We start from the raw sequence: 16,680 nt of genomic DNA on the forward strand, positions 1-16,680 counted from the left end.
ATATTAACAATAAATATGTAAAATTTCTTTTAATTAATAAATTTATTTACTAATTTATCTGTATATATATAAAGTAGTGCAATTTATTTAATAATATATAAAATAAATAAAATGTAGAAAAAACTGTTTACGAATAAATTATAATATAAATATTATTTACTAGCTGTCGTACCCGTCTTCGACGGGTTTTAGTTTCTTCTAATACATTAAATAGCGTGTGTCTACCAGTCTCGAAAAATGGGAAATAGCGGAGAATTTAATTTGACCGGAAAAAATAATAATTAGCTACCATTAACTATTTCATTAGATAAATATTACTATTTTAAATCAGTGATTGACTTTTTATCATCAAATAATTTATTTTTAATTAATTAAAATGCAGAGAACAATGTTTGTCAATTATTTGTAGAAATTTAATTATTGTATTATAAGTTAATCCAAAATTTCCACCAGTTTTTGGAGTTACAATGAAGTCAAATTCGAACTAATTGTATCAGCTGGGAGTATAATAAATTATGGATTTATAATAAACAAAATTTACAACATAACTACTTTTTAAATATCCAAACAAAATTTCCATCCACAATTAATTGTATCATAATTGCTAAAATCTAAAATAAGACCTATATTGCAGGCTGAATTCACAGTTTTTCCCGATTAAATTAAATTCCTGCATATTTCCCGTTTTTTCCAGTTGGTAGAACCCCTGTTAAAAGTATCAGTAAAAACAAAAACCCGTCGAAGAGTATTTTCATAAAATAAGTGAATTTTTGTAGCCATTTGTAGATTTATTTAATGTTAATTCTTCTCAAGAAAATTTATATTTGATGAGAAAAGATACACCTGTAAAAATTTGGACAAAGCTGGGAAAAACCGGATAGTTTGTTAAACAAAAATAATAATAGACACCTTGTTTAACTTTTGCCTTTACATAATGCTCAAAACATCCCTAAAAGTTAAATCAAGAATTAAAATAACAAAACTTTTTACTATTTAAGTTTTTTCCCAGTAGCATAATGCAAGTATCTTATCACAGAGGTATTCTTGAATTTCTGCAATATCAATTTTATCATAAAAAATCTCCATTTTTAATATTTTCGAAATTTTTGCAATTGAAAATTGTTGATTAATTGGATAAACAAATAATTCTAAATTCCATTATTTTGAAGTCAAAAGTTTATCAGAGACCCCAAAAATACTCCTGAATTAAGCTTGATAGTAATTTGTCTGTCAATTATAATTTTTCAATTTTTTTATATTAAAAACATTTTTATACTTATACTTCCATCTTATAGTTACAGGACAGTATTTTTTTCAAAATTATGCTAAAATATGACAAAATAACATGTAATATTTAATTACTGAAAGTTTAAAAGATATACAATAAAAAATATAAAATTTGGAAATTTTCAATTTTTTGAAAAAATTGAATACCTCCCGTTCTAATTAATATGTTTAAAATCTGTAAATTTATTGTTTATATATATCTTATAAAAGTTAAACTGATTAATTTACAGCAATCTGTCAAAATTAAAAAAAAAAATTTCGATTTTTTGGAAAATTTATAATTTTTTTTCATATTAATATTATTTTTTAATTCAATTTATTGTTATATATCTTTATAATCATTTGAATTATTAATAAATTAAAAAATGTATGCCAATCTGCAAAAATTAAAAAAAAAAAATTTTTTTGAATTTTTTGAAAAATTCATAACTTTTGTTTAGCTCAATATTTTTTCATCAAATATAGCTAATATTTTAAGTTAGACCAATATCTAAAAGATTGTCAAATTTTACTTCAATCGGTCAAGACGTTTTCAAGTTATACGCGAACAAGATTTTGCGGACATACATACATACATACATAGATACATACATACATACATACATACATGCATACATACATACATACATACAGACAGGAAATTTTCTATTACCATTTTTGGATTCTCCGTTGTTCAAATAAATAAATTATGCTATTAAAAATTAATTTCGTGCAATGTACAGACAAAAGTCTGATTTTATTAATATAGAAGATAGATTGAAAATCTGTAATTTGCAAATATGCACGGAGAAAAAGGAATAGTTGACACATCCAGATACATGGATATCACAGCCATATTATATTGAAAAATACGGGATATCCATAGTTAAGGTTGCTGCATCCATATTCTATGGCTGGCTGTATATTGTTGGAGTAGCAAAAGATCTATGGTTGGGTGATCCATAGTAATGGGAATGGGAAACAAAAAATTGGAATCACTCAATTAATTAAATTCAATGTTACTTGAGATATTTTATACACATTTTTGTTAATTAATACACACCACTTATTGAATAACCGCATATTTACGAAATAAATTATTAACCGATGGGGGAGACACGAACCCTAGACCTAACGCATACTAAACACTAACGCTATCCACTACACTATATACACGCAACTACAATATTTGAGCATATAATATTCCTTATATACTCTACACATATTTCATGAAAATGAATTTACATAAAAACTAATAGACAATAACGATAATAAATAATAAACAATTATAACACTATTTATACACAATATAAACTCACAACGTGATTATATAGACGTGACAGGAAACCGACGCGACGGACAAATTGAGACGACCATTTTTAAATGCGGATGCCATGATAATGAATTGCGCGCAACATGTATCGAAATTTTGAACTAACTATGGATCTCCCAACCAAAGTTTATATGGATGAGGCAGCCACATGTGAAAATCCATAGCATGAATTGTAAGGAATATGTGCTTCCATTCTGAAAGTTGTCTCTTCCATTGAATTGGATAACACAACAATATTCTGCTCAACAATATTTTTATGGATATCTCTTCCAGACCTTTTCTTTCCGTGTGTAATTGAAAATAAAAAATTAAATTTATGTATAATTAAGTTTATTTCTTCTCTACACTTTATTTATTTATTAAAAATAATTGTTCGCTTCAAAAAATTAAATTTCTTTATTTTTTCGACAATTTAGTAATGTCATTTTTTTGTTTAAAAATATTTTTATATAATTCATATATTTTCTTTTGCTTGTTTACAGTTTATGAAATAATTATAATTATCATTGTTAAAAAACACGATTATAAGCACTATTTTTTATCAAGGTTTTGCTGATATATAATTCTATGGTATGCTTGTAAGTATACAGTTGATAAATCACCTGATAATGAAAATTGTTTTAAAAAAATACAAAATGTAAATTAAATTGAATTGTTAAACAAAATTTACTTGATACTGTCTTTACTGCTTTTCTTTAATATATTGTTCTTTTACCAGTGTTCAGCAATTTAGCCCAAAAATAGCAAATTATTTAAAAATTGCATATTAAAGTTTTTTCTTATTAATTATTACTCATTTTTATTATTTTCATTATATAATAAAATTACAAGTAAAATTATAATTTTCAAATTTAAAAATAAAAATTGAATAATATAATAAATAAACAAAATTTAAATAATAACAAATTAAATTAGATTAATAACACGGAAAAAATCTTTATCTGGAATAGCTACAAATTTCTGTGAATTTGCGAAATTTTTAGTTGTTTCAGTAAATACTATATATATTATTATTATTAATAATCATTTATTACTAATTAAATAATAATTAAAATAAAGTATTAAATATTACTTTCTATAAAAATAAATATATAGATTTATTTATAAAATATATTATAGAATAAAGAGAATAATTAATTATTATATTATCAATTTATTAACATTGTTTTACTCCACTATTAATACTATTACTATATAAAATAATAATAATAATATTCATAATAATTAATAATATAGAATATAATATAATTAATAATAATTACTTTATTCAAACGAATTATTAACTTTACCAACTTGCTTCTGCAGTAACAATAAATAACAATGTAAATAGTATTGTATAAGTTCCTATATAATAATAATAATAATTAAAAAAGAAATGTCGGACTTTATAAAGGTTCCACGCTATTGAATTCCTGTTTCCCAACCCCAGATAGCACAACATTTTGCAGAAAGTTTGCAGCAAATTTGCATGCAAATTTGTGGCAAATTGGTAAATGTCCGCCTTGTGTAAAGTTTGCTGAGCAAACTTGCAATTATTTGGTTTTCAAAGAAAACTTGCAGAAAAGTTGTAACAAACTTACAGCAAACATTCTGAAAACTTTAAAAATTTTCAAAAAAACCTTCTTGTATTCAAAATGTTTGTCTTTTGTGAAATGTTGCTTTCCCTCTTAAGGAAGGCGACAAAATGTAGTGCGCAGCTCTATATGTCACAGAAAACTACTGCGCAGACATTTTAATTTACCTTGACGCAAGTTTTCTGCAAGTTTGCTCCGCAAACTTTACACAAGGCGGACATTTACCAATTTGCCACAAATTCGCTGCAAACTTGCATGCAAATTTGCGAAGTTTGCAATGCAAACTTGCTGCAAACTTTCTGTACACTGAAAAAAAAGTATTGAACCAAGAAAATTTTTCTTGGTTGAATCAAATCGTGGGATTGAATACGGCCAAGACTATTAAAGTATTGATTCAAGAAAACGATTTTCTTGACATAGGATATTTGGGAGAAGAACATATATTCTTGATCCAAGAAAACATGGAATTCGACCAAGAAGTTAGTCTTCTTATACGAAGTATGAAATGTATTAAATGAATAAAATATTTTCTTGTTCTAAGAATATATATAGATGATTGAATTATTTTATTCGATTCATTCAATTTTTTGTAACGTTCGTTCAAGTAATTCAAGATTTAAATGAAGAAAACATTTATTTTGTGAGAAGAACAGATATTCTTGATCCAAGAAAATATGGAATTCGACCAAGAAGTTAATCGACTTGTACGAAATATAAAATGTATTAAATGAATAAAATATTTTCTTGTTCTAAGAATATATATATATATGATTGAATTATTTTATTCGATTCATTCAATTTTTTGTAACATTCGTTCAAGTAATTCAAGATTTAAATGAAGAAAACATTTATTTTGTGAGAGAACGCAGATATTCTTGATCCAAGAAAATATGGAATTCGATCAAGAAATTAAGTAGCATGTAAGAAATGCAGAATATATTAATTCAAAATCATTTATGTATCAAATCAAGAAAGTATGTTCTCTGTCCGAGAAAATTTTTTCTTGATTTGAGAAAATTTATAGATTTCAATCAAAAAAATACTTTCTCAATACAAGTAAATTATTTACTTAAATTACCCCCCCCCCCTAACCTCCATCCCATCTTTTGTAATACTTAGGTCAAACATTTTTATTATTTAATTAACTAACCTTTATATTTTTTATTTAAATAATTAAATAATTGTTATTTTACATATATATTTACATTTAATTATTACTTAACACAAATACAACAAATATACCTTGAAAGAAAATTTTCCACGGTCGGAGGAATTGAACTCGGGTTGCACGCACCAGAAGCCGTCACGCTACCACTATGCCATCCTAGCCTCAATGGACAGTTTTCAAAAACTGATATTTAAGTTGCATATACATTTGAAGAAAAATATTTTCTTGGATCAAGAACACCGGCATTGTGTTAAGTAAAAAAAAGTTTCAAAGCAAATAAATAAAATGATTCGATTCAAGAAACATGAATTCTCCAGACAATACTTTATTATTTCGCTTAAGAACATGATATTCTAGATTCAATACTTTTTGGTACTTCGGAAAAGTAAAATATTTGGTTGAAATAATTACATATTTAGTTCCGCCAAATACTAAATTGTTAACTCAAGAATTTTGTTCAATGCTAATGATTACTTGACACAAGAAAATGAATTTCTTTCTTCAAATAAATATGGGATTAATTGAATGTAATTTTTAATTAACTTGAAACAAATATTTACTTATATTAACCTTCGTATTTTCTTGAATCAGGATTATATGAGCGTTGAATTAAGTAAAAACTTTTTTAAAGGAAACAAAAGAATGATTTGATTTAAAAATTTTATGACTAATTCAACTAAAAAAATAAATTTTTTAATTCAAGAGAAATATAATATTACTTTAAGAAATTAAATGTTCTTGAAACATGGTAATATAGAAGTGCTTCAAGTACAAGAAATGATTAGATTAATTAATATTTCTTTAAAACAAAATAATTTTTAATTGAGTTGAAACAATTATTAACTTATATTAATCTTCATATTTTCTTAGCTCAAGACTATGGGTGTTAGATTAAGTAAAATCTTGTTTTAAAGGAATCAAAAAAATGATTTAGTTCAAGATCTTACAGTTAATTGAATTGAATAAATAAAATATTTCATTCCAGAGAATATAACATTCTCGCAAGAAATTAATGATTTTGAAACATGAGAATATAGAAATGCTTCAAGTAAAACAAATGCTTAGATTAATTAATATTTCTTTGAAACAAAATAATTTTTAATTGAGTTGAAACAATTATTAACTTGTATTAATCTTCCCATTTTCTTGGCTCAAGACTATGGGTGTTGGATGAAATAAATAGTTGCTTTAAAGGAAATAAAAAAATGATTTGACTCAAGATACCAAATGACTCAAGGTAAATTACTTGACGTGAGAACATGATATTCTTGATTCAATACTTTTTCGAGACTTGGCGCATGTAAAACAGTTCGTTTAAAACAGTAAGATATTTACTTATGTCAAACCCATATTTTCTTATTTCAATAACTTTGATCAATGCTCAAAATTACTTGACACAAGAAAATAAATTTCTTCCAATAAGAAAATATGGGTTTGTTTCAAATAAATCAGGTCAAGAAAATGCATTTACTTGATTCAATGAACTTTTTTTTTCAGTGTAGTTAAATTGATCAAGTTTCAAGTAATAAACTTTTTATTTAAACAATCATAAACCTTCAGAACAATGCCTTTTTTCCCCACTCGACTCAACTCAGTCACAATGACCAATTCGCTACGCACCTTTCTTTAACAATAGATTTCCGAGTCTATTGTGATGATTTTAAAACAAGAATTTTATAACTTTAAAATTCTGCATTTTAACTAATTCAACTTTGTAACATAAAAATTTTGAACCTATGGTATTTTACGATTCCAAATATCTAAAATTTATTTCAAAAATCTTTTTTTTAATTATAACCCAAACCTTATAATTTATTTTAACAAATGTTTTTTAAAATAAATTTTAGATATTTGGAATCGTAAAATACCATAGATTCTAAATTTTTATGTTACAAAGTTGAATTAGTTAAAATGCAGAATTTTAAAGTTATAAAATTCTTGTTTTAAAATCATCACAATAGATTCGGAAAATCTATTGTTAAAGAAAGGTGCGTATCAAATTGGTCATTGTGACTGAGTTGAGTCGAGTGGGAAAAAAAGGCATTGTTCTGAAGGTTTATGATTTTTTAAACAAAAATTTTATGACTTAAAATTTGTTTAATTTAACTAATTGGAGTTTATAATTTAAAAATTCAAAATCTGTGATATTTCATGATTCCAAATATCTAAAATTTATTCTAAGAAACTTCATTTTGAAGAAATTAAAAGATACGCTTCAAGTATGGTCAGCCTGGTTTGTGAAGTGAAGTGAGAAGCTGATAGAGTTCTCACAAAACATCAAATCCATATTAAAAATCCTGTCAGAAATAATCAGAAAAATGACAAATCATCAGAGTCACGAAAAAGCACCAGAAAATCTGACGAATAATCAGAATTCTGATGTTTTGTCATGATTCCTCATTATTTTTTTAGTAGGGATATGTGTAATCTTGTGTCTCACCCCCCCCCTCCTTCAAGGTCGTTTTCTTTGTACGCACGAACACGTCTTTATTATAGAAGCGTTTCCAAAACGCGGTTCGCGAAAAAAAATCTATTCCTGCACATAATGGAAAAATTTTATTGAATAATGTTTTCTTAAAAAATGCGGTACTTAAAAAAATATTTTAAATTAAACTTAAATTAAAATATTGATAATTAAAAATAATTTTGTTTACTATTTATTTATAATTGAGTATGTTGCTGCAATAATCGGTGGAGTGCTCAGCAAGATGCTATGCCGCCAGTCAAACGGATTAAAAAGTGGAAAAAATCAAAATTGAAAATTTTGATTTCAGAAATAATATACCTTGTAACAAATGAAATATAGCATATTATAAACATCAAAATTTTAAATTTCCATTTATTGAAACTTTTTAATTCATATGACTGGCGTCATAGTATCCTGCTGAGCGCTCGATTCATTATTCCAACGACACGGTCAATTGAGAGCGTGGAAAGTATAACCTACGCTGAGCTTGAATTTCATTTCCTGCATGAGACAGCCTTCTGCTGCGCAATGAAGTTGCGCGTAAGGACAGTGTCGCTCATTCAAGAAATTCAATTATTAAAAAAAAAAATAAAATACATTTTACAAACTTTATTAAATTATATCTTTTTTTAACAGCATTAGTGGAAGATTAAGATTAAAATGTAGATTTTTAGAATTTATTTTTTTTAAATACCTATTTGATTTAAAATAAGAAATTTTTAATTTTAATTCATTTGTTTCTTTTTAATTTTCAGCACCAACTACATCTCGCGAAGGACTGTCTACAAGTTTAGTAACAAAGACTGAGGAGGAGAAATCTCGAATTCCGGAAAAACAATTTTTCATTTCTAGTGGAAGATTGAGTTTAAAATGTTAGTGTTTAAAAGTTGTATTTTAAAAATATTTTTATTTACATTTAAAATTTACATTTGTAGTTAATTTGTTCATTTTTTCTCTTTTTCAGCAACAAATGAATCTCGTAAAACACCACATTCTACTAGTTTATTTTACGGAAAAACTGAGCAACAAAAATCATCTGAAAATTTGACATTTTCTCCTTCACCATCATTGTCAACTTCAAAGACAGAAGAGACTGAACGTCGAAAAGCAGAGAAGAAAACTTTTGGCCTGAGTGGAATATTAAGATTAAAATGTAAGTTTTTTATATTTATTTTTTTTAAATATTTGAATTAAAATGAGAAATTTTTAATTTTAATTCATTTGTTTCTTTTTAATTTTCAGCACCAACTACATCTCGCGAAGGACTGTCTACCAGTTCAGTAACAGAGACTGAGGAGGAGAAATCTCGAATTCCGGAAAAACAATTTTTCATTTCTAGTGGAAGATTGAGTTTAAAATGTTAGTGTTTAAAAGTTGTATTTTAAAAATATTTTTATTTACATTTAAAATTTACATTTGTAATTTATTTGTTTATTTTTTCTCTTTTTCAGCAGCAAATGAATCTCGTAAAACACCACATTCTACCAGATTATTTTACGAAAAAACTGAGCAACAAAAATCATCTGATAAATTGACATTTTATCCTTCGTCATCATTGTCATCATTGTCAACTTCAAAGACAGAAAAGACTGAACCTCCAACAGCAGAGAAGAAAACTTTTGTCATGAGTGGAAGATTTAGATTAAAATGTAAGTTTTTTAATAATTAACCAAGGAAAAAATGATTCGTACGAATTTCGTGCAGAATTTGTACGAATCATTTTCACCTGAGTACATTTTAAAAACATTTTATTAAAATAACAAGTTAACAATTTTAATTTATTTGATTCTTTTCTTCTTTTTCAGCACCAAGTGATTTTCCTGAAAAGCTTTCACACCGTGAAACAAATTCACAAGAATCAGCCGAGATATTGCCAGTACCATCATCTGTTCCACCAAGTACAAGTAATAAAAAATAAAATTCTTTAAAATTAGTGTTGAAAAATAAGACATAATTCATCATTATTATCTCTTTTTAGCATCATTTCGTGAATTTAATGTTGCAATCGTGAAAGATAAAACGCAGCATGAGCAAACAATTGTTGCTGATGTTAATGCAGGACCATCTACTTCTTATTATGTTTACCGTGTACCAACAGAAACATCATCGTCATCAACTGGACTCGATTTAAAAATCACTTCTTCAACAGTAAAGAAATAAAAAAATCAAGAAGCTAAATTTTCCCTTTCAACATCAACTTCAAAAAGAGAAGGTAAAATTTTTATTCTATTTTCTTTTATTACATTTTCTTAATCACTCTTAATATAAAATTAATAAAATTTCTATTTACACTGAAACCCCCGAACTTTAGACTTCCGAACATTAGACTGTGTTGACATCAAGTATGGGCGAAGCAGGGAGAGAGGTCGAGGGAATGTAATGGCGGATTTAACCTTTAAAGTGCTATGCCGGTCTGACAGACCGCTATTAAAATTTTCTTTGCTTGTAACTTTTTTTCAAAGTATAATAAGAACTTGAACTTTTTAGTAGCTTCATATTTTATGAAAATCTGTTAGGAGACAACTTTTTCAAAAATTTTTATTCGTTAAATTTTGTAATATAAATAAATATTTGAAGTATAGCGGTCTGTGAGACCGGGGTTAGCTTTAAGTGAAAGTATATTCCAGTATATTCCCATGAGTGACGTCTGCGCAACTTGACGCGCAGCTAGTTCTACTGACAGTTCTCATAGACTGCATTTATAAAATAAATAAAATAAATAAATGCATAATACAGAAATGACTTTTTTTGTTAAAAAGTAAAAAATATTTATAATAGTTGTCTTTTAAAAATTATAAATGACTAAAAAACTGTCAAAAGGGAATAGCGGTCTGACAGACCGGGGTTAGCACTGAGCGTGATTTTTCAACACTTAGCACTTGAAAGGTTAAGGTTAGGACCAGTAGCGTAAATTTAAAGTGTTCCTTTTTTGTGGCTTTATTTTTTGCGTGTAAAAATTAAAAAATTATAATCGAAAATAAAAATACGTGGCATTCGATATTGAAAATAAGTGTGAAATATGAAGGAAAATAGACGTGTTAGTTGAAAAAGAAAACATTTTAAAGAAACATAAAATTTATATCTAACACAATTTTTCTTTCATACACCGGACGGCTCTGAGTATTTATATACTTTTTGGCGTCAAGGTGTCCACTCCGAACTTTAGACACCAGTACCGAGAAATCTAAAGTTCGGAAGTTTCAGTGTATTTCAATTATAGGTGTTGACTCATCAATTGAAAGTGGTGGCCCCTCTTCAAAACGAAAGAAATACAGTGTCGAGAAATCTGCAATTGGTGTTTCTACAAACAGAAAAAGAACGTCAATTACTTTGGATAATGAAAATATTGATCAGGGTGACCACAAGTTTCAGTTTATCAATTTCCCTGACAATTTACTGACATTAAAATTACTTTCCCTGACAAAATTCTTTTTAAAGGAAAATATGAATGTTTACGGAAAATGGGTAAAATTGATGAATTTGAATAATTTCTAAAAATTACAATTATGTATAACTCTTCATGAATTCAATTATTTTTTACAATTTTCAACTAAACTTCATCTCTAAATCAATTAATTTAAATAATTTTCCAAAACTTCTTCTAGAATTCAATTATTTAAATACAAAAATTAAATTTTTTATAATAATTGTAATTATATATATATAAATATAATAGTTTTTCAATTTTGAATAATTTCCAAAAAATTAAAATTTGGTTAGATCTTTTAAGAATAATTGAATTTTTGAAAAATATAAATAAAAATTATCAAATTTTTGAAGAATTTTAATTATAAACAGGACCATAATTTCTCAAAAATTTTAATAACTCCAAAAAGTAAATTTTCATAAATTTTTATTTACATTGTTCGAAGATAATTGAATCTTAAAAAATTATTATAAAACAATTCTAATAATTAGTTTTTAAAAATGTTTTAATGTAATTTTTCGAAAATAATTGAATTCCTTAAAAAAAATTTTGTATAATTTAAAAAACTAATTACTTTTTTTTTAATTAAAAATTTTGAACTTGATTGTATTCTCCAAAATGTTAAAAAGAATTCTAAAATGTTATTATTTTTGTACGTATGGGGCAAAATTCCTCAATTGTCCTAACTTAAAATCGAAAGTCTTCAAATCGGGCTGATTTTTGCACAAACTTTAATACTATGGGAGAGATCTTATTAAGATATCTTATTAAGATATTTTATTAAAAATTGTAGGGGGGAGAGGGGGTTAAAGTTTTTGGTAACGTGTGGACAGTGGATTCTTTTAGCTAATATAGCTAAAATACAGTAGAGTGGCAAAATTTTGACCTATATGTTTTCGAAAGGTTTTTTCCTCCTCTTTCGAATGGTGTAAAAATTTTTTTTTTTAATTAACAATTTAACTAATTTTTTTCAAAATTAAAAATATTTTTCACTTTTTTTTAAAAAACGGCATTTTTTTTCTCTTTTTTTGCTTTAAAATAAAGCTTAATATGTGTACTTTCCATAACTGATTCTAAAAAAATGACGTTTTTTTTGTTTTCGAATTATTAATTAATTAATTAATAAAAATCAGTAAAAAATTACTAAAAAATGAAATATTTTTTAAGCAAGTAAACTTTTCTGAATTATGAGATTATCATCGTAAAGCTTACCTAATTCCGCATCCAACAAGTATAATTACACCTATTTTTACAAATAATTGTTAAATAAATAAATAATTGAAAATTTATTTATTAATTTTTTTAAAAAAAGGACATTTTTTTCTTCTTTCTTGCTTTAAAATAAAGCTCAATATGTGTACTTTCAATACTCGATTAGGAAAAAGTGCCGTTTTCTTTTGTGTTTCGAATAATTAATTAATTAATTAATTAATTAACTAATTAATAATAGTAAGAAATTACTAAAAAATTAAATATTTTTCAAGCAAATAAACTTTTCTTAATTATGAGCTTATCATCGTAAAGCTTACAAAATTCCGCACCCAGCAAGCATAAACTAAACTGTTTTTTATAAATAATTGTTAAATAAATAATTGATTATTTATTTATTCATTTCTGGAAAAATGACATTTTTTATTTTTATTCTTATTTCAAGCAAAGCTTAATATGTGTACTTTTAATACCCGATTAGGAAAAAATGACATTTTTCTTTTCGCATTAGTTATTAATTAATTAATAAAAATTATTTTAAAAAATTATTATTTTTCAAAGAAATAAACTTTTCTTAATTTTGCGCTTGCAAACGTAAAGCTTTCCAACTTCCGCACCCAACAAGTTTATTTTTAACTATTTTTTATAAACAATTTCAAAAAATTAATAAATAAATTTTCAATTATTTATTTATTTAACAATTATTTGTAAAAATAGGTGTAATTATACTTGTTGGATGCGGAATTAGGTAAGCTTTACGATGATAATCTCATAATTCAGAAAAGTTTACTTGCTTAAAAAATATTTCATTTTTTAGTAATTTTTTACTGATTTTTATTAATTAATTAATTAATAATTCGAAAACAAAAAAAAACGTCATTTTTCAGAATCAGTTAAGGAAAGTACACATATTAAGCTTTATTTTAAAGCAAAAAAAGAGAAAAAAAATGCCGTTTTTTAAAAAAAAGTGAAAAATATTTTTAATTTTGAAAAAAATTAGTTAAATTGTTAATTAAAAAAAAAAATTTTTACACCATTCGAAAGAGGAGGAAAAAACCTTTCGAAAACATATAGGTCAAAATTTTGTCCACTCTACTGTATTTTAGCTATATTAGCTAAAAGAATCCACTGTCCACACGTTACCAAAAACTTTAACCCCCTCTCCCCCCTACAATTTTTAATAAAATATCTTAATATTTTATGGGTAAAGTTCTCTCCCATAGTATTAAAGGTTGCGCAAAAATCAGCCCGATTTGAAGACTTTCGATTTTAAGTTAGGGCCGTACACATAATACGTCACGCGGCTAGGGGGAGGGAGGGGGTCTATGAATTGTGACTAAGTGTGACATGGGGGAGGGGGGGTGAACTCATGTGTTACGTCACAATCTTTTAAATTCAAAGATTATAAGAAATTATATGTGACAATGTCACTTTTTCTATATAAAACAAGTTAAAAATGCTGTAAACTATTTAATATCTATCACGTACCTGTTTAACATCTATTGGTATATTATTTATAATATGATAAATAATATATTCTCTTAATTTGAATCAGTTAAAAATCATGGTTTTTACTGACAATCAGCAGTGACTGACTTTTTGCTTCTGAATCAGTTAAAAATAACTGAAAAATTATCCACAAAACACCGAAATTTTTCTAAATATTGTATATTAAAGATTTGCTTGCATAATTCGAAAAATTTACTTGCAAAGTTTATTTTAAAATTGTGTAGGGTCAATTGGGGGTAAATGTAAACAAGGGGTAAATGTAAACAGTAGATGTTTCAGCTAAATTTACAAATTTAAAAATAAGTACGACGTCAATATTTTTACCTCAGCTCACCTACAAGATGTTCTGAGTATTGCCAATATTTTATTTTGACAATTGGCAATGCCATAGTGTAAGTTATTTTTTAATGCAAAAATGATTGAAAATCAAAATTTTACTGTTTCAGTATTTTGTCTCGCATTTTCATAAAAATAAATTTAAAAATCAAACAAAAATATGTCATTCTTCCTTATTAATGCCCTAACAAAAATTGACTTTGATTTTTGATTTTCGTCAATTTAGTTAATAAATAATTAAGTGTTTACATTTACCCCGAGAATTCGAAAACTCGGGGTAAATGTAAACAGAACTTTAACTACATTTTAAAAGAAAATAATTGAATAAATTTGCTTCTATTTCATAATTTCATTAATTTGGCAATGTAAATATTACATAGAAAAGAAAATTAGGTCCTCTTTGAAAAAAAAAATTTAAAAAAAAAAAAAAAAAATTTGATCAATTTTTAAAAATATTTTTAGGTTCATTCGCCATTTTGAAAATTTAAAATTTGACTTCAAATTCGTATTCAGCGACCTCAAAAACCCCCGAGTAGCCAGATTCAAGCAAATTTGATCAATTTTTAAAAATATTATTTTTAAGTTCATCCGCCATATTGGATCCACCATTTTGAAATTTAAAAATTCGATTTCTGATTCTTATTCAGCAACCTTGAAAACTTCTTTTTACCAAGTTGAATGAAAATCTATTAAAATTTGTTCAAGTTATTCAAGTTTTTACATTACTAATTTTGTAATGGTTGATTGTTTATTTATATGATACATTATCAGTCAACTGGTTGATTTACTATACATCTACGAAGAATTTTTTTCCAGTTTTTCCATCCCTTAAAACAGTAGTATACTTGAAATAACTTGTTTCTTAAACCTCGCTTAACTACAGTGGTGCTTACATTTACCCCGAATTTTAGGAAAATTTCAAAATCTCGGGGTGAATGTAAACAGTCAGTTTTAGGCGATTCAGGTGCATCAATATTTTTTTGTACCTCATAAAATTTTTCTAGGTAACACTATAGCAACAAGTTCATGCAAAAGAAATTCGTCCGTTTTACCTAACAAAAAAAACTAAGTTTTTTGGTGAAAGATACATATTCCGTTTACATTTACCCTAATTGACCCTAAAGATTTAAATTTCTCACTCCAATAAATGTCTATCGTCAAATTTTCTTAAAAATATAGCTTGAAAGTTTACTGAACATTTGAATTACATTTTCGACTATTATACTTTCGTGAAAATTTTCCTGAAAATTTAAGTTAAATTTTCAGGAAAGTTTCGCACTAAACACTTATTGAAGTGGGATATTTAAATCTTTACACAATCTTCACTAAACTTTGCATTTAAATATTTCGAAGCTTGCGAGTAAATCTTTAATAAATTGTTAGAACAGTTTCGGTGCTATGTACGTAGTTAAACGTGACTAATTTGAATTAATAAAAAAAAATTGTATTGAAACATCAATTATTTTTAACTAATTGTCAGAAAAAATATTACTATTTGAATTAGTGTCTGATTTTTTGCTTTTAAATCAGTTATTTTTAACTGATTCAATAATTTAGAGTGTATAGGATATAATATATAATGTCCAATGTATAAAATTTACAGTGAAATTTACGTGTGTGACGTGACGTAGGGGGAGGGGGGGGGGTTCAAGATTTGTGAAGAAGTGTGACATAGGGGAGGGAGGGGTTAAAAATGGTCAAAAATCGCGTGACGTATTATGTGTACGGCCCCTTAGGACAATTGAGGAATTTTGCCCCGTATGTATTTAAATTTTTGGAATTATGTAATTGAAAATACTGAAAACATTGAATTATAAAAAATTAGAAGCTAATTTTCATTAACTTTCATTTTTAGATTTACCTTTAAAGATTTTTCATTAAAATTTTTGATATTTCAATTATTTTCAAAATTTGCAATTAAAATTCTTCAAAAATTGATTTTTAAAAATTGTAAATAAATACTTGTAATGTTTGGAAGAAAAGTCAAAAAAATTCCCAATTTTCTTAATTTCCCTGACAAAAATTTTTTTCCTGACATTTCCCTGACTTTACTGACAAAAAATTTTTTTCCTGACATTTCCCTGACTTTACTGACAAAAATTTTGTTTCACTGACATTTCCCTGACTTTACTGACTTTACTGACATGTGGCCACCCTGATTGATAAACCGTTGCATCATAAAGTGAAAAGAAGATTGGAATTAATGGGAACAGAAAAGCATACGGTTAAAGTTTGTTTGGGAAAATTATGTAAATCAGCAAAAATCGAATTGAAGAAGATGCAAAGGTTGTTTCATCAATGATGTATGAGGCAACAACAATGGCATTATTCGGCCTATATGAAAAAACGAATGTTGAAAATGTTGAAAATTTCCCATCATTGTTGGAGAAA

The 16,680-nt window shown here is 26.0% G+C and overlaps 1 protein-coding gene across 1 annotated transcript; it reads left to right on the forward strand.

Annotated features, from left to right (window-relative positions):
* The first annotated feature begins 1,016 nt into the window (after nucleotides 1-1,016).
* LOC122499463 lies at nucleotides 1,017-11,103 on the forward strand. Its single transcript, XM_043607844.1, has 8 exons — nucleotides 1,017-1,038; nucleotides 8,564-8,680; nucleotides 8,773-8,961; nucleotides 9,051-9,167; nucleotides 9,260-9,457; nucleotides 9,614-9,712; nucleotides 9,787-10,020; nucleotides 10,120-11,103. Exons 1-7 carry the CDS (start codon nucleotides 1,017-1,019, stop codon nucleotides 9,966-9,968), a joined length of 924 nt encoding a protein of 307 aa, XP_043463779.1. The 3' UTR covers nucleotides 9,969-10,020; nucleotides 10,120-11,103.
* Nucleotides 11,104-16,680: the final 5,577 nt, after the last annotated feature.

This window comes from Leptopilina heterotoma, unplaced genomic scaffold (assembly GCF_015476425.1).
Source record: "Leptopilina heterotoma isolate Lh14 unplaced genomic scaffold, ASM1547642v1 Lhet_100, whole genome shotgun sequence".
Taxonomy (NCBI): Eukaryota; Metazoa; Arthropoda; class Insecta; order Hymenoptera; family Figitidae; genus Leptopilina; species Leptopilina heterotoma.

Bases quoted from the DNA above. Each gene is read 5' to 3' on its own strand.
- LOC122499463 (XM_043607844.1), top strand. From the start codon at position 1,017: ATGCAAGTATCTTATCACAGAG. The intron at 9,458-9,613 runs GTAAGTTTTTTA...CTTCTTTTTCAG, and splicing joins TGGAAGATTTAGATTAAAAT to CACCAAGTGATTTTCCTGAA. The intron at 9,713-9,786 runs GTAATAAAAAAT...ATCTCTTTTTAG, and splicing joins ATCTGTTCCACCAAGTACAA to CATCATTTCGTGAATTTAAT.